Genomic DNA, 23,393 nt, shown 5'->3' with positions numbered 1-23,393 from the left:
AACAAGTTTCCTCTAGTACTGAACCAAATGTTCTTCTGTGCTTATTTTTATCAAAGGAGAACTTCCGAAGAGCTTAGAAAATGTCTTAAAAATGAGTCAGCACAGCAAATGGAAATCTTTTACAACACCTACTAAGCTGTTTGTCAACAGTAACTATGATGAGTGAAGTCAGGTATGCTGCGTATACTTTCCTGATTGCATGTTGTAAATTCTTGTCCTGTTTTATATTCATTTAAATGCATTTGATCTGTGTTGCATTCAATATTCTGTCAAACTGTACTAGAGCTTGTTTGGAAGCAGACCGAGATCCACTCGTTTGGTGTACACCAGGGTTTGGAGGGCAGAGTTCACATTTAATCGAATAAACCACACTAAAAGAGCAATCACAGCAGCATTTGTTATGAACCATAGCTTGCCAAGAGTGAACACACCCTAAAACCCCTGGAACATCTTTTCAACACTTCAGAAACAGTTTCATTTATTGTATTCTAATTGTTCAGAATAGATGTTGTATTTTCAAACATTTCAACAGAGACAGAAAGAGCATTTCGTGATCACTCAAAAATATCTTGATCCCACACCCTGTTACATCATGACTCCTGTAAGCACATCTGTACTCCAGCTTAATATTTACCCCGTTTAATCCTGGAAGCAAACTAATAAATCTGTAGAGAAAGTTGTAGTCATGCTCATCTGTCTCTGAGATTACTGAAGGGGACACAGGTCACCATGTGCTTCTTTAATTCATGCCTTCGATAAATACAGATTTCATAACAGCTAAAGATCCTGCATCGCATACCTCAAAATTAAATGACACAAGAGGATAGAAACAAATAAAATTATATAAACAGCTGAAGTCAGAATTAGTAGCCCCCCTTTGAATTTTTTTTGCTTTTTTAAATATTTCCCAAATTATGTTTAACAGAGCAAGGAAATTTTCTATGCATGTCTAATAATGTTTATTCTTCTGGAGAAAGTCTTATTTGTTTTATTTCAGCTAGAATAAAAGCAGTTATTAATGTTTTAAACACCATTTTAAGGACCAAATTACTAGCCCCTTTAAGCTTTTTTTTTTAGACAGTCTACAGAACAAGCCATCGTTATACAATGACTTGCCTAATTACCCTAACCTGTCTAGTTAACCTAATTAACCCAGTTAAGCCTATAAATGTCACTTTAAGCTGTGTAGAAGTGTCTTAAAAATCTCGTAAAATATTTTTTACTGTTATCATAGCAAAGATAAAACAAAAAACTATAATGTTTAGAAATGTGTTGAAGAAATCTGCTCTCTGTTAAACAGAAATTGGGGAAAAATATAAACGGGGGGGCAATAATTCTGACTTCAACTATATTTTACTATATTTAAATATATTTATATATATACACACACACACACACACACACACACACAGTTGGAAAATAAGTATTGAGCATGTCACCGTTTTTCTTAGAAAACATATTTCTTAAGGTGCTGTTGGTTTGAAATTTTGATGTTGGTAACAACCAAAGAAATCCATATATGCAAATGAAGCAAATCTAATGAGTTTACAAATGAAGTTATGTGTAATAAAACAAAATGACGCAGAGAAAATGTATTGAACACATGAAGAAAGGGAGGTGTAGAAAAGCAGTGAAAGCCCAGGCAACAGCTAAAATTGATTTTTTGTTTTATGCAGTGGATGCCCTTCCAGCTGCAACCCATCACTGGGAAACACAGTGACCTTCTTGCTGTGAGGCGACAGCACTACCTACTGCGCCACTGCGTTGCCCATATTTGAATTTGATTTTATTTATTTTATTTCGAACAGAAAATCATACACAAAACAACAATTTAAACAAAATATATTGACACAGTCGAAATGGAGCGGGATGAAGCACAAGCTTTGTATTTTCCCCACCCATTATCACACACATCATTCATTTATTACTTCAACTTATTTCCTCTTTTACTTATCTCTTCTTTTTACATGATACATGTATGAGCTTTACATGAGACATATTTTATCCTTTTGGCATCTTTGACATAAAACATGTTTGACTCCAGTTGTACATTATATAACAGATCCAAAAATACATCGTATTGCAAACTGCAAACAGCCATTAATTGAAATTTAATCATACCTATATATATATATATATATATATATATATATATATATATATATATATATATATATATATATATATATACACACACACACACAACTCTTTAAATTGATCATTAATGATAAATAATGCCTTCTAAAATCTCTCAGAAGTTATTCAGCAACCCTCTGCCCTTTTTCATTGTAAATAAATATTAGCTGCTACAGTACAATATCTACATTAGGAGGATGATGAAGATGAATCCAGGGTGGACATTTCAGCAAGACAATGATCCAAAACACACCCAAGGAAACTTTCAAAGAGTTTCAGAAAAAGAAAATAAAGCTGTAGAATGGCCCAGCCAATCACCTAACTTGAATTCAATCACAAATACAAATTAAAGATCAGATTTAATAGTCGAGACCCACAGAACCATCAAGACTTTTACACCCTATGTAACTCTTTGAAAAAAACACACCTGAGCAATTCATGTAACTTAATTCTACATATGAGAGGTGTCTTTAAGCTGCCATTACCAAAAAAAGCCTTTTATATGAAGTATTAAATACATTTCAGTAGTTCAGTGCTTTCTCGTTGTGTCATTCCATTGTTTATTGTATTTTATTTTAATTATTATTGTTAACAAAACATAAAAAACAATATAATGAAATAAATAAATCCAACTACCCCCTGCAGCCTCTCTTAACCAGGGTATCCAATGAATAGAAGTTAAAAGAAAAACAAAAAACAAAAGGATCAAGTATCAATTATACAAAATAAGGCAATCATTCTGGATCCTGATCATTGCTTTGAGCAATAAACATGGAGATTTTGTCAGCAGCTGCAGTCCAGATCTTTACTGTACTTATTTGTAACAAGTTTACTCGAGCTGTGGATCATTTCAACATTATAATGTCCTGAAGTTGTACCAACCACTTGTACGTGTCCAAATTATGTGGAGGCAGCCAATGTTGGGCTAGTAGTTTTGTCATTACATTGTTATTACACATAACTTTTTTTTTTTTTTCAGATTTTTTGTATTTGCATTGTTTGATTTTTTCATCAAAGTCTGGTTTAATTTCATGTTAACAGCTCCTTTAGAAATATCACTAGGAAAACATGACATGGTCAATACTTACTTCCCTCACTGTATATATCTATTATATACTAGTACTTCGCTGGTATTCAGCAACACAAAAAATGTTTGAAATATTTACTGATGAATCTTGCAACTTTTAACCTCTGAAAACAAAAGCAACCATTTGCCTTTGTTAAAGATCATATAATGACTCTCATAATCATTTCAGTATTTCTGCATGGTGTCAAAACAGTTTGCAGTATGTAACCGGGTCAGTCCTTAAAATATTGCATTTTTAATGAGGAAGAGGCAATTATGGGACATGTTTAATTGATGTTACTGCTAACATTCCTTTACCTCAGCAGAGACAGTTCGAAAGGCCTTAAAAACACTGCTGTCATACGACACAAACCTCACTGAATTTCAATGAGGAAGTTTACTGATTTAGTTGTGATGGAGAGTAATTTGTCCAATTGCCAAACTGCATTCTTAGATTGAACAATTTCAAAATACTTGTAATGATTCTTTGTAATGAGCGCTTTCGAATGATTTAATTAATCATTTTCATCAACACTTGTATATTTTTCCATATCAGTAATTTTTTTATATGCAATAGAGCATTCAGTGTTGCTCTCCACCCTGTTTCATGAGTGATTTTTTAAGCGTAATGCCTAAAAACCCTGACCTGAACTGGTTGAGCAGGTCGAGGAAGTTTATCTTTAGAGTGAATACTTTTCTCCTTTTGTTCCTGTATAAAGGCAAGATACTAATCGCAGATTTAGAAACAGTAGATACTTTCCATGACGTTGGATCTGCCAACAAAAAGGTGAGTGTACTCTTTCTGATACAGATCATATTGAAGTACTCTTATCATCTGCGCTTTGTATTTTTTAATACTTTACATATTTTGTATATATTTTTACTATTTTCACTGTGAATGATGGATTAATCTATTAGGATTTTAAAGTGTTAATATGCATATAATGTTATATGAGTAAAAGATGCTTTAATAACAATAAAAGTGTATTACAGGGTTGAATTTTAGGTAATTGTTTTTTATACATTATAATATGCCATAGCTTTTTTTCTGGACAAAAATAAAAAATTGACCATGATTTACAGAACACACTGACTAAAATGTTCACTGTAACAGTAGTTTATATTCCAAAAAAAAAAAAATCGTCAGGCTTATTTAGAAATGTTTATTTAATGACTAATAAATGTCATTTCATCTTTAGACTTTCTGAATATCTTTCCAATCACTATATTTGACCTATATATGGCACTGTAAAAAAAATATTAGCAGATTTTATTAGCAGTTTTCTGTTTTTTTTAACTCATGTTTCTAGTTTTTTTTTTTTTTTTTTTTAATTTCCCTCATTTATTTATACTTTTGAATTACATCATGGGACATTGATGTTTCATCCAACAACTTTTAACTTAAAAAAGTGACTTTTATGAACATTTTTATCAGTTAATTATATTAAGTCTGTTATTTTACAAACTTATTTATGTACATATTATTTCTTATCCATTATATTTCAATTCAAACTACTAAAATGTCAATAAAAGTCACTTTAGAGTTGATTTTTTAACATCACGAGTTGACAGAGCAGAGAAAATGGTCCAAAAATGAAATTCACAATCAAGCAGAAAACTGTGAATTACAAAAAAAAGTTTATTGACATTTTTCACACTGTACATTTAAAATAAATAAGGTTTTAGCATTATTATTGCTTATGTATGCTTTTGTCATACTAAAATCATATTATGTTTCTCTGCCTGTTGTACATTTTTAGCTGTAAGCATGTCGAATGTAATGGTAATAACACAGCCCCAGCCTACAATGATCTCTGCCCATTCTGATCATTGGGGTTCAGATATTTGTGACTGCTGCGATGACGTGCCTGAATGTAAGTATATTTTACATACGTATAAGCCTTTTACAAAAACAAGTGGAATGTTAAGGAATGATTCACCGCAACTATAAACCTGTATGTCTTCATTTCATCTCACAAAAGTTTTGTGAGAAATGCTGCTGTCATCAGAACCATCTTAAAACAACAACACGTTTTGAGCTTACCGCTAATACATTAAACTAACAGCCTACATAGTTTGTAGTTTGTGTTGCAATAACATGCAAAATATTCTAATACATGTTATTATTGTGTCTTTTTATTTATTTATTTTTTTTATATGATGACAGGTTGCTTTGCTTTCTGGTGTTTCTCGTGTTACACATGCATTCAAGCCAGAAACTATGGTGAGTGTTTATGTCTCCCTCTGCTGGATATCTTCTGTGGCGGAATGATTCCACCCATCACCATGTCGATTAGGACCTCGATGCGACAGCGGTATGGCATACAGGTGAGATCCACAAGTAGAAATTTAAATTGATAGATTATTTCACAGTAACTGTAAATTCCAAAGTATATGCTTTAAAGAGACAGTTCAGCCAAAAATGAAAATTCAGTCATTATTTACTCCCCCTTCGTTTGTTCTAAACCCATCATTTTTTTCTTTTTTCTGTTGAACACAAAGGAGGATATTTTAAAGAAAGCTGTAAACCAGTAGCCAGCGATTTCCATAGTATTTTTCCTACGCTAAAACGACGTTTTCTGTTTGTTTAAACTACTATTTAAACTGAGGTCATTTAAACTATTTAAAATGAGGTAAAACAACAGAACTCTTGAGTTTTTTTGGTGGCATAACTTAATTTTTAAATTTTCGATCCATTTACATTTGTAAAATAATAATAATAATAATAATAATAATAATAATAATAATTCAAAAATAATAAACCCAATTCCTTTATTTTGTCCAAACACAAATCGATTGTGTGGAACACAGCAATTGTTTACATGGAAGCAAAAGTCAATGGTTGCAGGTTTTCAGCTTTGTTCAAAATATTTTTTTATGTTCAACCGAAAAAAGAAACTCATAAAGGTTAGGATCCACTTGAGGATGAGAAAATGAGTCAATTTTCATTTTTATGATATTAGTATTTTCCCATTACGTACTAGTCATTTTAATTATAGTGTTAGTCAGCAGGTTTGTTTTTAAATCATTCTAGCACTGGTTTAATTTATTATATACTAGTTCTTATTTATTAGATACTAGTACATAGTACTTGTTTCATACTTATAACTATTATATTGTCACGAGTGACAAATAATACAAAAAAAAAAAAAAACAGCCAATTACTTTTATAAAGATCTTTCATTGAGATATCAACTATTCTGTTTTAACTTTAATTGTTTTCATGTTAACCTCTTTATATGTATTAATACAAAAAATTATGTTGTTTTCCATATTTCATTGCGTTTTATAATGGTTGCAAACACCATCATTTATTAATATTGTTTATAAAATCAGTTTGTGTTTTTACTTAGTCTTCAGTAGGTGTCAGATTGCATTAATAACTTATGTTTCAAAATGCAATATTTTATATTTTAAGGTTCAAACGGATATAATTCTGGGTCAACAAAACAAAAAGCTTGTTAAGCTTCTACTATTAAATGACATTGAGCTTATCTTAAGACATCATTTCTTTGACATATTGTATATGTGATTTGGGTTTAGGTTTTTAAGTTTTTTAATGTTTTTATTTATGTAAACTGTTGCTACCTAATGTGTATTCCAGTTGTGAGTAGTACATCATTTACTTATTTATTAAGAAAAAGTACTAAAAAAAACACCAAGTACTATTATACATACTATTTTATAAGATACTCATTTATTTATCAGATACTAGTATTTATTCATCGATTTAAGTACTGATTAGTTCCAAACTAGTAATAAATAAGTACAATACGATATTATAATACATTAGGGCACCAACAACCTAAGTTGACCAAAGTGCTGTGATTATTAAAGAGAGAAGAAAGTAAAATGTAACAGGAACTGTTCTGTTAAAAAAACTGTTCTGTTATGTAACTGTTAAAAAAAAAAACATTATTTAAGGAGTATTAAAACCAAGAGAAAATAAGTGGTAGAATCCTAATAATTAAACACTAATAAAAAAATTAAAAGTGAATTACAATTTAATATTTGTTACTAGTAAAATATCTGTTAATTAGCAGGTTCTTCCCATTTATTTACTAATTTTGTATTATGAGATCTGGCAACTTTTGTTGTTGAAAACTTTACCAACCTAACTTTTTTTGTTCTTTTATTTTTGTTGCAGGGCACCATGTGTAATGACTGTGTGTTGTCCACATTCTGCAGACCCTGTGTTTGGTGTCAAATGTCCAGAGAAATGAAAGAACGGGATCTACAAATTGCTCTTGTTCGCACTAGAAATTTATGAAGTCTTATTACACTACTGCAAAGATGCCTGCGGGCGGAGGTCCTTAAAATGAAGAAAATCATAAACAATATGTCAGAATCAGGGGTTATAAATACTTACTATCGACTGGTCATTTTATTATGCATTTATATCATACGATGCCATTGTTTTTACATCTCTTTTGATGTATTTTGTGATTAAACACAATGCTATTTAAATTAGCTTTTTCTAATGGAAAGAAAAAGATGGATATATTGTCACATATTGTAATGTTTACCAAGATATCCATCTTATCATTATAGTTTCTAATCAGCATCACTAATAAAATGACATATTATTACACTGTAAGAAATTCTATCATCAATTAGTCCTATATGTTTTAGGTCATTGTAACTTACTAAACTAAGTTAATCTTGTTCTAACTTAATTTTATAAGTTATGCAAGCTGATTGTCAGTTTAACATAATATAAGTACAATGGACTCACAAGGTTAGTTTGATTCAGCTTCTTTTTTTTTTTTTTGCATTGAATGTATCTTTATGGAAATGTTGTTGAAATGTTGTATATAATTTATGGCACAATAAATGTTTATATGAAAAGATTTTTTGTTGCCCATGTTGCTTTTCCCATTTGTCTTTATTGTGAGACTGAAAATCTCCAATATCTTTCACTTATGTTATTCAACAAGTTTTTGTTGGTATTTAATAAATTATTGATCATTTTCTCTGACTCTTTATTGTTTTTGGCTCTGTAAAAATATGTTGCCTTGATATTTTGTATGTATATATGGTTAGTAATAGTCTACTGCTTCATTGTAACTTTTAGTCTCCACTGTCACATTATTATTATTTTCATTATAACATGACTTTTTAATCCCTATAAGTATAGTTCACCTATTTTTGGATATTCTAATATAATTGAAGCCCTCCCTTTAACTCAACAGCAAGTCCTGATGGTTAACATGATTACAGCTAAAAAAATGATCTTACTTAATTGGAAATATCCAAAGTCTCCCTGTTATGGTTGAACCAGTTTGTTTTTTATTCAAATGGAGCAAACACTTCTTGAAATCTCACAGGAAAAAGCTGAAGCCACAATTAAACACATCTTAAGACTATTTGGAATCTAGAAATTTAAGTTTGTCAATCCTCGCTTTTATTTGAAACGTATATATATATATATATATATATATATATATATATATATATATATATATATATATATATATGTCGCTGGCTTTGTAAAATCAGTGCGAGTATTGTCATGTTATATGTTTAAAACTGTATATATTTCTTTGAGATAGAGATGATCCCTTCTTTTTATTATTATTTAATTTATTATTAATAATAATAATAATAATAATACTGTATTGTTTTGTTATTTGCATTGCTGTTAAAAATCTTATAAATGTTAAATAAAATATATTATTTAAAAAGTATAGTTCACCCTCACTGAGAGGTAAGCAGTCGCCTTTTTCCTACTATTGATGCTAATGGCTGCTGACTCCAACATTCTTCAAATTGTCTTCTGTGTTCAACAGGAAAAAGAAACTTTTAAATGTTTGGAACCAATTGAAGGCGAGTGAATTTTCATTTTTAGCAGAGCTGTCTCTTTAATGCAAGGATGTTTGATATTGTGTGTCCCCCTGCTGGACATTTTATATACCATGCAAAAAAGAAAAGAAAATGCAAGTGATGGCGTACCTGCAAAACGACATACCGACAAGGAAAAAAAAAAAAAACATCCTTGCAGCACAAGATATAAACAAACTCTTCCCTATACATGATTTTTAAGGAGGAAGAAGAATTTGCAAATAGGCTACAGCTGAAGTCAGAATTATTGAGAAGGGTCTGGCATCAGCCACGACTCTGTTGGAATTTTAGCTCCATTTATTTGTTTCCACAATTTCTGTTTAACGGGGAGAAGATTTTTTCAACACATTTCTAAACATAATAGTTTAATAACCTATTTCTAATGATTGATTTATTTTATCTTTGCCATCATGACAATAAATAATATTTGACTAGATATTTTTCAAGATACTTTCATACAGCTTAAAGTGACATTTAAAGGCTTAACTAGGTGAATTAGGTTAACTAGACAGGTTAGGGCAGGGATGGGCTAACTTGATCCTCGAGGGCCGGTGTCCCTGCAGAGTTTTGGTCCAACACTAGTCAAACACACCTGAACAAACCAATCAGTGTCTTCAAGATCACTTGAACTCTATAGGGGGGTCTGTTTGAATAGGGTTGTAGCTAGACACCGGCCCTCGAGGATCAAGTTTGCCTATCCCTGGGTTAGGGTAATTAGGCAAGTTATTGTATAATGATGTTTTTTTCTGTAAACTAACGACGAAATAGCTTAAAGGGGCTAATAATATTGACTACAATAATAATATTGACAAAAAACTACAATATTGTCGGCGCAATAGCCTAGTGGTTAGCACCCCGACACATGGTGCAATAGCACGTGAGGGCATCGCGAGTACAAATCCCGGCTCTCCCACTTTGCTTCCTGTCTCAATACTGTCCAGCAAAAAAGGCCAAAAATAAATTTTATATATATATATATATATATATATATATATATATATATATATATATATATATATATATATATATATATATATATATATATATATATATATATAAACTACAATATTGGCTTGAGTTAAATGACAATAAAAATATGTTTTAAAGGATGTTGAAAATGTACTCTATAAAGTAACGCCAATGCGTCATGGAAAGAAACAGATTAATTTAAACTAGTCTAATCTAAAATAAGCTCTATAATCAAACTATCTTAGCAATGTGATTTTAATTAAGCTACCCCTTCTGTGTATGTAATGCTGGTGAATTCAAGCGTCAAACATCAATGTGATAGAGTAACTCAACAGCTGCTTTCTCACCACTCTCATATTTGTGGTTATTTTTGTCAGAGAGGAAATAGAGCAGCACATACTTTCATATTCATCTAAATGTCAATCATTGAGTACAGCTTCATCCTACTTGAAAATCATAGAGTTCAGCTACAGTGAGACCATCACTGGAAAGGTATTTCAAACATTTTTTACTTATAACCATAGAAGGAAATGCAAAACTTCCTGATGAATAAAGAGGCGGCTATATGGATAAGTGTTTGGTTGCCAGAGTAATTAATGGTTCATTCTGCAGTGGCTACCCCGGGTAAAGCAGGGAGGTGGGTGGGATTTTGCAAAGTACAATCCGATCTTGGATTAACATCTATGTTGATCATGGAATTAATATTTTTGTTTAAAAAAGTAATCCATACCCCTAAATTCCTACCCCTAATCTTAAAACTAACTTTAAATTATTCCTCAAAATACAGAGGAATAATAATTAGATATCAATCATGTTTAAGTACTGTAACTGTATCACTTAATTCTGATTGCCCGATTTGAATGTTGTTTTAGTACCAAAATAGCCTACATGTTGACAGCTCAAAAACTAATTAGATTTATTACTTTTATGTAATTTCTTTTACTGTCAAATCATTATCTCTCATTTGAATAAAATATTCTCTGCTCATGTTTTTTTTTTGGACTTTGCCTTATTCTCACTCACTTTTATTACAGTGAATTCTTCCCATACAGAAAAAAATGATACATGGCAATATATGAAGAGTTTATATTCAAAAACCTTAACGCCAAGTGGCATTGGAAAATTACTTCTAAAATCTTAATTTTTCTATGTTTTACTATATTTTCCTATATGTTCATGTTGTTACGCACCGTCTAGGGATGGTGCACAACATGAAAGACAACAAAAATGAATTTAAAGATTTATTGCGGTTTGAATTCGGGAGCTGACAAGGCTGAAATAACAAACAAAAATTCCTTTATATTAAATCTCTAACTTACCTGATCAAAAATTAAAGAAAAGAAAGTACAATTCACTACCCTAACTACCTAACACAAAAACAGAGGCCAAAAGGTTTTACAAAGAAAATGGCATCAAACTCCTTACTATCCCAATATATCCACTATTTGCAATTTATTTACAAAAACGGGCAACCATATTTGAAGGACAATCCAAAATCAATGTCAGCAGGCAACAAAGGTCAAACAAGCTGGTGGAACAAAGTATCATAAACAAAGCAAACACTAAAACAAACAGTACTCACAATTCTCATTATAATCTCAGAAGTCAAACAAAACAAACAGTACTCACAAATCTCAATATTATCTCAGAAGTCAAACACAACAAACAGTACTCACAAATCTCAATATTCCCAGGCCTAACACATTTAAATACTCTGCACTATATCACATTCAAACATTTCAACAAACACAAGCAAGTCACCAAAAACAAGATGGCTGCCAAGGAAGTGGTGTCATGGCTTTTTAAAACACTGTAGACCAATCAGGATCAAGCAAGCTGGAAGTGGCCAATTGGATGTGTTCTAAGCAAAACAGGAACAAAAACAAAACAAAACAGATGAGACAAGAAAAGACAAACATAGGATTGTAACAATGTCCAGTTATATAACTCAGTGGACACCTTGTTGTCAAAATGACAATCAAACATTGACATTAAAAACATGCTAAAAATGCAAAAGGATTTGATGTCAAAATCTTAACATCCATTTGACATCCACATATTGATTCCTATGAGACCACAAAAATAATGAAAGTTTTATTCATTTGACTCAATTACAAATTTACACTAGATTTTGTATCTCTTAATGGATTCAGTGCATGTAAACAATATGGCCATGTAAGAGGATGATTCAGATTTCCAATTCATAAATAGATCATTTAAACAAATGCCAATGTACAGTTCACCTATTCTGAACATGAACACAGATCAATAGCTGTCTGACCTTTACAGTGTCCCAAACTCTTTTGTACCCCTGTGGTACAGCACATCAGTGAAGAAGAAACACCCATCTTATGAGACCTTAAGGTTAAAAAGATTTTAAGCAATTATCACTTGTACAATGGACAATGTAACACAGTTTGTGGGGCAGGCCAGATTGACGATTGACCGTCAGGCCTTTGGGAAATGTCCACCCCTGGTCCACCCAAAAATTCTCTTTACTTGTTCCAAACCTGTTAAAAGAAAGCTGAAATCCTGTACCTATTGTAACCTGTATTTGTTTTTCTTACTAGAAGTCAATAGACTTTCTTCAATAAATCTTCTTTGGTGTTCAACAGAAGAAAAAACATATCACGGTTTGGAACCACTTAAGGGTGAGTATCTGTGGCATATCTTTGACATATCTGTGGTGGCTATAATTTGCTTGGCACTCAATGAGTAATGTTGCCCTCGACAGACCCAACATCTATATGTTCATAAACACCTATTAAAACTTGGCAGAGTGTTTTTTTTTCTCCAAAGGTTTCCATGGCCATCAACCTGTTTCCAAGAAAAAAAGACAATTAGAATTTGCTTATAGCTTTATGAAGACAAATTTATATTTTAGTACTTTTTTATAATTTTTTGTTTCCATAATTTTTTTCGTTCTTATGGTCTACTACGGAAGTGAAGTTTATTTGCAAACTAATTTCGAGAGGATCACGTGCTTATGATTGCTAGCGGCTGGATCCGCATTATCCAATTCACAATGCACCAATCAGACGACTCTTAAACTACTACAAATACCCTGGGTTACATTCCACTGCTATCTTCGTTTAGAAGAATCTCCCCTTCCACCCCTACTCCTCCTCCTTCCTAGATGGGTGACGCGGTGGTCCAGTGCTTAGCACTGTTGCCTCACAGCAAGAACGTCTCTGCTTCCAGGCTTTACCAAACCAGCAGACGTTTCTGTGTGGAGTTTGCACTTTCTCCCCGTGTTCACGTGAGTTTCCCCCGGGATCCCTGGTTTCCTCCCACCGACCAAAAACATGCAACTTAAGTTAATCGACTAATCGAAATCAGCATCATAGACATGCTTCTAGTATGTAGTTGTCTACCAAGAGCTATCACTTACTGTTCATTGGTTACTACAGCAGGGGAGTTCTCGAGATCTACCTGAGCTCAAACTCCCCTCCCGCCTTTCAACGGGAGTGAGCCCCGGGCTCGAGGATCTTATGAGCTCAGGGCTCTCTCCCGGGACAGCATGCCAAACAAGCTTTATAATCAATCATCAGCTAAGTGTGAACTCTTGAAAACCAGAAAGGATTATTTTTGTGTTTCTTGGCAAAGATGTTTTGCATTCCCTCGCAAAACTGTTGTTCGCTCTTTGTGTGATAAACTCATTTCAGATCAGCTTCTGTACACACCATTTAAAGTGACACCTCTGTTATCAAACAAGTGTAGAGCAGCAGTTGAATCTCTCATTTTGTTTTGTTTGATAACAGAGGTGTTACTTCAAGACTGCACGGATCTATAATGAAAGCATTTGATTACTTTAGTAACTGTCTGTGAATATTTAAGGGAAAATTTGTGTTAAATATAAAACACACAGGACAGACATGTTTACATACTATTAAATGAATTTGTCTGTTTAAACACAAACCCAATTCCCAAAGTGTCCTGCACTTTAGCTCATCTTTGTGTGTACAGAAGCTGATCTGGGATCTGTTTATTATCTACGCCCAGCTTTAATGGAAAGAAAGTAAATGCTGACATTTTTTATATTTATTTCAATGTTATTTCAAGAATAAAAATATGGGAGAAATAAGGTAAATACTTATTTATAGGATGATAGCGGAATAAAATGGTAAAATACGGGTGAATCCCGGCAAAAACGAGAGGGTTGACATGTATGAAGTGAACAGAAAGTGTTTGTCAAACAACAGTTTTGCAAGGGAACGCAAAACATTTTGCGAGGGAACGCAAAAACCAAAAAAAAAAAAAAAATTTCTATCCCTCAGTTTTTTTCTTCCACCTATTTTTCCCCCACAATCATGTCCCTTCCAGGTCTCCATAGGCACCCCCAATCTTGATCAACAGAGAAATTTAAAAACAGTTTTGGATTAAATCAATAATTTGTTTGAAATATTAATCATAAATAAGAATGCACACTTTATTTTCAGATTAATTTTGGTTTTAATTTTAGTAATTGCAAGATCTGGTTATAATGCCTTGATGTTAAGTGGTAGTTTGCATTATTTGGGAATTTGAGCCTTGTTCAGTTCCCTTTTGGTATTCTCAAAAAGTCCTCTTAAAAAAGCACAAAACCCGACATAATTGTGCAATAGAAAAACCGATCTCACTTCCTTTTATAATTCACACACAAAAATATAGACGTAAAGTGAAACATAGTTTTAATTATACCTTTAACTATTTGAATTTGCTAAAAAAGTATTAAGCTTAGGAAATATTTTAATGTAAATTCATGACTTTATAGATGCTTCTAATCTTACAGGATGTGTTTGATGTCAAATCTGATGTTGTATATTAACCACGTGTTTAACAAACCGTGTTAACAAGAAGAAGAGTGCTGACTATAACACATCTAAACAGGAACAACAATCATAACAGTTTTTCTACACTATAGAGCAGACATGGATGATGATATTTATGAGAATGTGAAAGGTACGGAGTCTGAGGGAATGAACAGAGAGCGAGGGGTGAAGATGGATGATATGTATGTGAATGCAGGCTCTGTGGGAAACCATGACTATCGGACTAATTCAAACACACAACAACCACCTCAAAATATAGGTAATCCCTTTAGTCTCCTTTAAAAATTTGTGTATTGTATTTGTGATTTGTAAAAATTAAGTGACAGTTCATTAAGTGACTGTAAAAATCAGAAAGTGGCTACAATGTGTGATTGTTATTTTATGTAATTGTTTGTTTTGTCATTTGATAGCTTGGGGGAAGCAATCTGAAATGCAAGTTATTCACTGATTTTATTATATGTAAATGTGCTGCAGATGATTCACTGAATTTCATGAACTGAATCAAAAGATTAAAGTGCAGTGAGCCTGGTCAAGTATGGTTTTTACCTATACTAGAAATTGGTCCTCTACTTTCAACTCATCCAATTGTACACACACATTGTGAGTAAAGAGTGAGAGCACACACACATAAACAATAAGCACAAGGACACACCCAGACACACCCAGAGCAGTGGGCAGCTATTAATAATTAGGTGCCTTGCTCAAGGGCTCTTCGAGCTATACACTGTATAAAATGCTGGCTTACACACGATTCCTTTATGTCATCCGAACACAAATCGATTAGGTTAACCTAATACTTTTTACAATAATAATTAGGTTGAACATAAAATCATTAGGTTTATTAAAAAAAAACTTAAGAGGGGATCCTAAGGCATTCCTAGAGAGACATAGGCCCCGTTTACACTAGTGCGTTTTAGTTTTAAAACGGCGTTGTAGAATGAAAACGATCCGCGTCCACACTCGCGTTTTACCCAGCGTTTCTGATCAGCTCTCCGTCCACACCAAAACGCTGAAAACGCACATCACGTGACCACACACACACTCTCGGGCAAGCGCTCCAGCATTTCTACCCAGATGAGAGCTCTGCTTGTCGGACTGCTCATCAAGCATCTCCCGCTGGATCTAATCTCGCTATATTTGCTAAACGTGATATTTCATCCATGTTGTTGTCTTTATCTAACGACATAGGCCAATTTCCTGACTTTGATCATTGGAATCTATTAAGTTACTTGTTCACGGGTAAAATGTTTTGGTTAAGCGCAAAGATAAGTTAATGATTAATCCAGGTACATTGACTGATCGCTTGCCTTTATTTCCTACAATGTATAAACTTATTGTATGTTATACTTTTTAAATTATCGATTATTAAAACTGATATTCAGCAAAAGAGAGGGTGCGTTTCGTATTTTCACTGAAATTGAAAGGAGGCAGTTGTTATCGGCTCCGTTTTGTTATAAATATCCACACAGTGAAGATGATGCTCATATATGCAGCACGGCGCCTCAACATTTCTGCTGTCTGTTAAGTTGCTAATATTAAAAAGAAAATAGGCAGTTCCTTAAATCATGTTTACATTTTATTGTTGAGAAAGTGAAACAACGTAGCCAAGGTGATGTGAATGAAGTTATAAAGTACACTGTTCCCTTTGAAGATTTACCCGTGTCCTCGGTATGTTTTCCATATCAAACTGAGAAGGGGGGGACTGCAGCCTTGATCAAACTTGCGAAGTCTTAACTTACAAGAATGCGAGACTGAACTGTGTGTGGGCTACTTAATATTGAGGAAAAGCCCCAATCAGATAGGCGAACGTCGGCAGCCCCGCCTCCGTTTTCAGATGTCTCCGTCTTTCCCCATCCACACTGAGACGGAGCAGCAGCGTTTTAGAATGAAAACGGCCTTTCCAGCGTTTTCAAAAAGCTCAGTTTTCGGCGCTCGAGAACTCCGGCGTAGTGTGGACGGATGGCGTAACCGTAGCAAAACTTATGCGTTTTCAAACTAAAACGCACTAGTGTAAACGGGGCCATAGTCCCTCCAGCGTGTCCTGGGTCTTCGCAGAGAAACATGCCTGGAACACCTCCCTTGATATGCGTGCAGGAGGCATCTGAAAAAGATGCCAGAGCCATCTCAGCTGACTTCTCTCAATGTGGAGGAGCAGCATCTCTACTTCGAGTTCCTCCTGGGCGACAGATCTCCTCACCCTATCTATAAGGGTGCACCCTGCTACCCTGCGAAGGGACCTCATTTTGCCCGCTTGTATCCGAGATCTTGTACTTTCGTTTATTACCGGTGAGAGTAGGAACATAGATTGACTGATAAATCAAGAGATTTGCCTTCCGGCTATAGCTCCTTTATTACCACAACAAACCGTTACATCGACCACATTAGTGTTGCCCTTGCACCAATGCACCTATCAATCCCATTCCATCCTGCCCTTACTTGTGAACAAAACCCCTAGATACTTGAACTCCTCCACCTGGGGTAAGGACTGTCCTCCAACCTGGAGATTGTAAATAAGTAGTTTAAACATGCAGCAAAAGTCTTTTTAGTCTTTAAAGTGACAGTGCATTGATAATGACCAAAACACATTGAATGACAGTAAAAAGTAGCAATTTTACCCAATAAATGCGTTAATAATGTCAAATGGTTTATATACAGTATAGTCATTCAAATTAACTTAAAGCGATTAAAAACGGCAACAAACATTTATTTAGGCCCGAACTACAAAACCAAATGTAAAACAATTTTAGTATCAGTTTTGCTTAAGTTGCACACTAGTGTTGTAGGAGAGGGCAAATAGAATATTTACGGGATTTGTAGTCCATAGCGAAGTGCATTGTGGGTAGTGTAGTTTGACATGCATGCTGGATTATGTGAGCTCGCTGTGTTCTGTGCAGCTGAGCAGAAGAAGAAAGTTTTAATCGGCTTTGTTTTATGTTCACTCGAGTTATTCCTACCGGGAGCTGTTTGCACTGTGAATCTGACAGATGTTAAACAGATCTTAAACAGATGTTTCAGCTGTTTGACTTATACTCACTGAGTTTGCAGGGGCTCACGCACAAGTCATTAAATTTGTATGATTGCACACTCAACATATTACGTACTAAAATAGACAATCTATCAACACTTTCAGTTTTGTCTGATAAAAAAACAAACATTTATATTAATGTCTGCCTTCTTCAGGAAGTAATCCAGTGAAGACGAGAAGCTCCAGAGCAGCCTTAGTGTGTTTGGTGTTGCTATGTTTTCTTCTGCTGACTGCAGTCATAGCGCTGAGCGTGTACATCTATACAAACCAGCCAAACTACCCTGAAGAGAGACACCAGCTACTAACTAAAATCACCAACCTCACAGAAAACAAAGATGAGTTGTTGACAAATATTGAAAACCTTCTGAAAGACAGAGAGCAACTTATACAGCAACATCAGATTATTGGTAAATGTCTTTAATATGTGCAGTTAGAGCATATTGGAGATGATAATACTTCATTATGGATAGCCAACATTAAATAATATGGATCTAAAATTGAAGATTTTTATTTTGTGCCAAAAATCTTTAGAGTTTTAAGTAAATATCATGTTCCATCCTTTCAAAAAAATACATTTTTTAATAAGTAATATATTTGAAAGGAACCTTAAATGAACAAATTTGTTTTGAGCCTCAGATTACAGATTTTACAATAGACTGATTTCACATGACCTCTGTTTTAAGAAGCGAAACTGAGGCTGCGGTGGGAAAGCTGGAAGTTTAACCCGGAAGCTCCCCAAATACACATCATAGATGTCATTTATCAAACTTAAGGGAATGAACTGATTCTTTTACTATTTTAAATTGTTACAATACTGAATTTCGTTACTGACATTCCCTGCTAACATTTAAGCATCATTGAGCATGTTCTTAAACACCACTGATTTGCCATCCACCAGTGCTCAACAGAAATAACTGAGGGCCTACTCACACTATGCCATCCGTACCGTGCCCAGGCCCGTTTCCCGGATTGTTTGAGAAGTGTGAGTGCGCTGAATCGTGCTCAAACATGGTTCACTTGGCCGGCCCTGGCCTGGTTGGAAGAGGTGCGCCTGAGCCCGGTTCACTTGGGCTTTGGTGCGGTATGCTTGTGTGTGAGTGCAAAACGCGCCAAAGCCCGAAACTGAAAGCGAGTCGTGACTTTTAAGGGACTGTTTGATATGGATTTATTAATAATTCTTACTGTTCAGTGAATGCAAACTGCCGTAGTTTATTTAAGACGCAAACCCCTCACTGCACGACAGCTGCGCGCCTTCAGCAGACCTCCTCATTCCTGCAGCACGAGAGCTTTATGATTGTTTATGAGCGCTTAAAGTGGCGGATCTGTTCGGCGAAATATCTGACTGCGTGTCCCCGCATCCCTAAGAACTGTTTGGCGAAATATTTGATGGCATATCCAACGACTGAAACGATATAACTAGAGAAATCTCCATTGTGCTGCTGAGTGAGAGAGTGCTTCTCAGTGAACAGCGCAGCAGCGATGACGTAAGCGTGCCGAAGCCCGTTTGTGGTGTGAGCGCGGGCCGTCGGGGGAGACGGGAGGGGGGACAAGTGTGCTTTGGCCCGGTTCGAGGCAACTGTACCTAGTGGGAGTACGGCCTAAGTGGCCATAAAGGTCATCAGTTCACTGCACTTCATGGATGTTTACAGAGAGCAAACACAGAAGAGCAATCGACTGATCTTCACGGCTTTAAAATCCAGTGTCCCTGTATTTGCACTCGGTGAAGAGCAGTGAACTGATGACTTTCACGGTCAATCACAGTCATTTCTGTTAAGCACTGGTGAATACTATGATAAAGCAGCACTGTTTAGGAACGCACTCAACAGCGCTTAAATGGTAGCGAGAAATGGACGTTTTTAAAATTTGAGCACCAGGACAAGCCTATTACAGACAACAAAAGGGTGTGATACAGGGGATTGCATTGTTTTATCGCTCACCAGATTACATACACTCTCAGAAATTAAGGTATGCGAGCTGTCACTGGGATAGTACCTTTTGAAAAGGTACTAATTTGTACCTTAAAGGTCCATATTAATACCTCAAGGATACATATTAGTACTTAAAAAGTACAAAAGTGTTCCTCTTAAGGTATGAATACTTTTGAGGTACCAATATGGACCCTTTAAGTACGCGTATTTCTGAGAGTGTAGGGTGAAGCAGGGAAGCGTCCCTGCTGTGTTTATTTGGTGCTATGAATGCCTAAGAGAACACTTAGGGCCTACTCACACTATGCTATCTAAACCGTGCCCAGGCCCGTTTTTTGGATCGTTTGAGAAGTATAAGTGCGCTGAATCGGGCTCAGGCACGTTTTTGAGTGTCAAAGTGGCTGATCTGTTTGGCGAAATATTTGACTGCGTGTCACCGCATACCAAACCACTGAAACTATATAACTAAAGAAATCTCAACTGTTCTGAGCAAGAGCTGCGAACAGCGCATCATCAATGACGTAAGCGTGCCCAGGCCCGAGTGTAATGTGATTCCGGGCCGTCGGGGGAGATGGGTGGGGATACAAGCGTGCTTTGGCCTAGTTCAAGGCAACTGTACATAGTGTGAGTATGCCCTTAAGAGCATTACTCTTAAAGGATTATGATTGTTTGATGCCTAATATGCTTTTTATAGTTTAAATTAAACTTAACTGAATGATATTAAAGTAATGTTTACACTATATCTGAGGTTTGTATTCCACAGCATGTTGTTGCAATGTTTACAGCGCTGATCCTATACTTCCGGGTTTCTTCCCACCACAGCCTCGCTTTCATCTTTTAAACGGCCGCGTGAACTAAGCGTATGGTTGTATCTCAGTTCGCCCTATTAACTAACAGTTAATACATCCATGGAAAGACTATTTGATCACCCTTTAGATAATTTATAATTTCCAAAACAATGGACAATTATGACCGATTTAGTTGTCCAGGGCCACATATAAATGTGCATCATCTGCTGTAAGTTTCAGGTGTGTGATTGTAAACAGAACTAATAAACTAACAGCAGAACTTGATCTGTAACAGCTGGGTGGACTTACTTTCAATCCAGTTTTTACTACTTGTCCAATGAGTCGAAGAGCTGGACTGACAGCAGAGGAGACTGTAAAGGCAGAAAAGCAGATCTGATCACCATAAACAATCGACAGGAACAAGTGAGTGAGAGATCTGTGTGTTTATGGTGTGTAGAAAGTATGAGATGGTCAGATGAATTGTCTGCTGATTATTTAAATGTTGCATTGTTTCATCTGCTCAGGATTTTGTAATGACCCTCACTCGTAATAAGGAATTCTGGATTGGTCTGACTGACAGTGAAAAAGAGGGCCAATGGAAATGGGTTGATGGCAGTACACTGACCACTGGGTGAGAAATCACTGAATTAACTGATTATGATCTAACAAATGATTCTCGTGGCCAGTTTCATTATCACACAGCAGCACTGAACATCTGATATTGATCTGTTGCAGGTTCTGGGCTTCCTTTCGATCAATAACTGAGCCCAATGGAGGGACAAGAGAGAACTGTGTTTTGACTCATTTAAAAAGACACCCTGAGTTAATAGGATGGATTGATCATAATTGTGATGCTTCTTATCAATGTATCTGTGAAAAGAGTATTTTACCAGTTACTTTTTAAGAAGCAAAAAAGTTTTGTTATAATGTTAAGCTTAAAATTACAATAAAAAAAAATGTAAATGTATCTGGTCAAGTCTAAGTATACATAAGCAGGGGTTTTTAGTCTTTAGATGACTTTGACCGCTAAAGAGGAACATAAAGGAAGCCTACTGTATATTCAGTGCTCAGCATAACTGAGTACACCCCATTTTGAAAATCAATATTTTATCCATTTCTCAGTGAATAATGTATTTTGGTGCATTTAAACAAAACAGATCTATTAAACGGATATATTTATTAAAAGAGTATTTTGGTCAACAAACATATTTAGAAATTTAAAGATAATACAATTAAATTTAAGTAAAATATAGAAAAAAATACAACCTACAACCTTTTTTTTATTCTCTTGATTTTTACTCTTTTTTATTATTTGTATGTAATATTGTTCTATAACATATACATTAGGCTTTGCTTTTTTTTGGACCATTATCGTAAGTAATTTTGTTAGATAAGCTCCAGATTTGGCTTCAGTTCTGACTAATCTAATGTATATATGCACAAATATAATATTGCATAGCTTCCTATTAAAACTATACATTTTAAAGATAGATTTGTGAGGGGTGTACTTATATATTTTGAGCACAGAAGCACTTTATACATCTCTTTGGTCAGTTATGATGTATGAAGGTCTGATATTTTCTAATAATGACCACCATTAATAGCAGGTCTGTATAATAGATTGCAAATCTAATTTTACATCTCAAACATTGTACACATGCTCTTCGCAGCTTTTATAAATCAGCTGCTGCAATCTTGCATCTAATGTATTGACTAAACTGAAAATGCCGTCTGTAATGCTTTTGTGCTGCTCATCTTTTTGGCAATATTATTGTTTTGTACACTGAAATGGATTACAAAATAAAAAAAATAGTTTAAATCTCATATCAGTGATTATTTATTTGGTGAGAAACCACATTAAAATGGACTGTATATTAGCACTGCAGTATGCCTAAATATGTTTGAAGTGGCTTAGTTGTAATGGCTCACTGGATTTTATTTTTTTTATTTTGCAAGTAAATCAAGAGGTTATTTTGATTTAAAGAACAACCTAGCTTAATAAGAAAACTAGATTAAATGTATTATTTGCTTCTTTAAAAAAAGAATTCACTAGAGAAATGTTTAAGAAAGCAGATGTATATAAAGGTTTGAGTTAGTGTAGGGCTGTTAGGTCTTTCTTTTAACTGATTTCGTGGCTCTGTTGAACAGATAAATTGCTGTGTTTTCAACCTCATGTGCACTTAGTCCTGTTTTATGCTGTTAGATACAACCACAAGCTTCTGTGGAACACAAATAAGGTTAGTTATAAGATTTCAAAACTTGATAACCAGAGATATCAAGCTCAAAAAAGAAGGCATAAGCATTAAAAGTGCAGTATGCAGGTAAAAGGGCTTGTTCTTTTTTTCTCTAATATTTGCAGTTATTTGCATCATTTTCTATGTAATTATGAGATTTAAATACTAAATTTGCTGCTACTGAATTTATCAACTTTCCTCAGTCAGCCATTTAAATAAAAAAAAGTATTATTATTATTATTATTATGATTATGATTATTATTATTATTATTATTATTATTATTATTATTATTATTATTAATAATAATAATAATAATAATAATAATAATAATAATTTAGAGCTTTACAATTTTTCTAGCCTCTCTTGGAAAAAAATACATGGATAACAACAATAGCCAAAATAGTGTTCAAATTGATTTTAATATATGGTCTGCTTTCTGTGCTTCACACTTTTTTATTGGTCATTTTTAAAAATTTTGAATAAAAGATACTTGTAAAAATGTTTTCTCTATTTAAAAGAAATACAGTAGCGAAAGATGACTCTTCTTATGGCAGATGTTTTCTTGTACAGCTGGATGTTAGACTCATTGTCCAAAAC

General features: G+C 34.3%; 2 protein-coding genes across 9 annotated transcripts; both read left to right on the top strand.

Moving 5' to 3' along the window:
- Positions 1–3,907: 3,907 nt before the first annotated feature.
- On the top strand, positions 3,908–8,052 carry ponzr2 (plac8 onzin related protein 2). Its single transcript, NM_001386378.2, is given in 4 exon segments — positions 3,908–3,989; positions 4,963–5,076; positions 5,370–5,530; positions 7,350–8,052. Coding segments are annotated over 3 exon segments (390 nt in total). The 5' UTR covers positions 3,908–3,989; positions 4,963–4,970; the 3' UTR covers positions 7,473–8,052.
- Positions 8,053–10,200: 2,148 nt separating this feature from the next.
- si:ch73-111e15.1 lies at positions 10,201–22,385 on the top strand. 8 transcript variants are annotated; one of them, XM_087270514.1, is made up of 8 exons: positions 10,358–10,504; positions 12,583–12,663; positions 13,149–13,271; positions 14,916–15,082; positions 18,004–18,255; positions 20,857–20,984; positions 21,086–21,192; positions 21,297–22,385. In XM_087270514.1, the coding sequence occupies exons 4-8, from the start codon at positions 14,923–14,925 to the stop codon at positions 21,463–21,465; spliced, it is 816 nt and encodes a 271-aa protein (XP_087126640.1). In that variant the 5' UTR covers positions 10,358–10,504; positions 12,583–12,663; positions 13,149–13,271; positions 14,916–14,922; the 3' UTR covers positions 21,466–22,385. The 8 variants fall into 8 exon arrangements, with proteins under 8 accessions (XP_087126639.1, XP_087126640.1, XP_087126641.1 ...); XM_087270515.1 differs by having other exon boundaries at positions 10,369–10,504; positions 13,112–13,271; XM_087270513.1 differs by lacking the exon at positions 13,149–13,271 and having other exon boundaries at positions 10,201–10,504.
- Positions 22,386–23,393: the final 1,008 nt, after the last annotated feature.

This window comes from Danio rerio, chromosome 10, assembly GCF_052040795.2.
Source record: "Danio rerio strain M-AB ecotype USA chromosome 10, GRCz13ab, whole genome shotgun sequence".
In the NCBI taxonomy this organism is placed as follows: domain Eukaryota; kingdom Metazoa; phylum Chordata; class Actinopteri; order Cypriniformes; family Danionidae; genus Danio; species Danio rerio.
The sequence above is the reverse complement of the archived record's forward strand: the minus strand, read 5'-3'. Positions and strand labels throughout refer to the sequence as shown.

What these genes read in the sequence shown, in the direction of transcription:
- si:ch73-111e15.1 (XM_087270513.1), top strand. Translation starts at nt 14,923, where the DNA reads ATGGATGATGATATTTATGAGAATGTGAAAGGTACGGAGTCTGAGGGA. An exon ending in ACAACCACCTCAAAATATAG is followed by an intron (nt 15,083 to 18,003) that starts GTAATCCCTTTA and finishes TGCCTTCTTCAG; the next exon opens with GAAGTAATCCAGTGAAGACG. An exon ending in TAAACAATCGACAGGAACAA is followed by an intron (nt 20,985 to 21,085) that starts GTGAGTGAGAGA and finishes TCATCTGCTCAG; the next exon opens with GATTTTGTAATGACCCTCAC.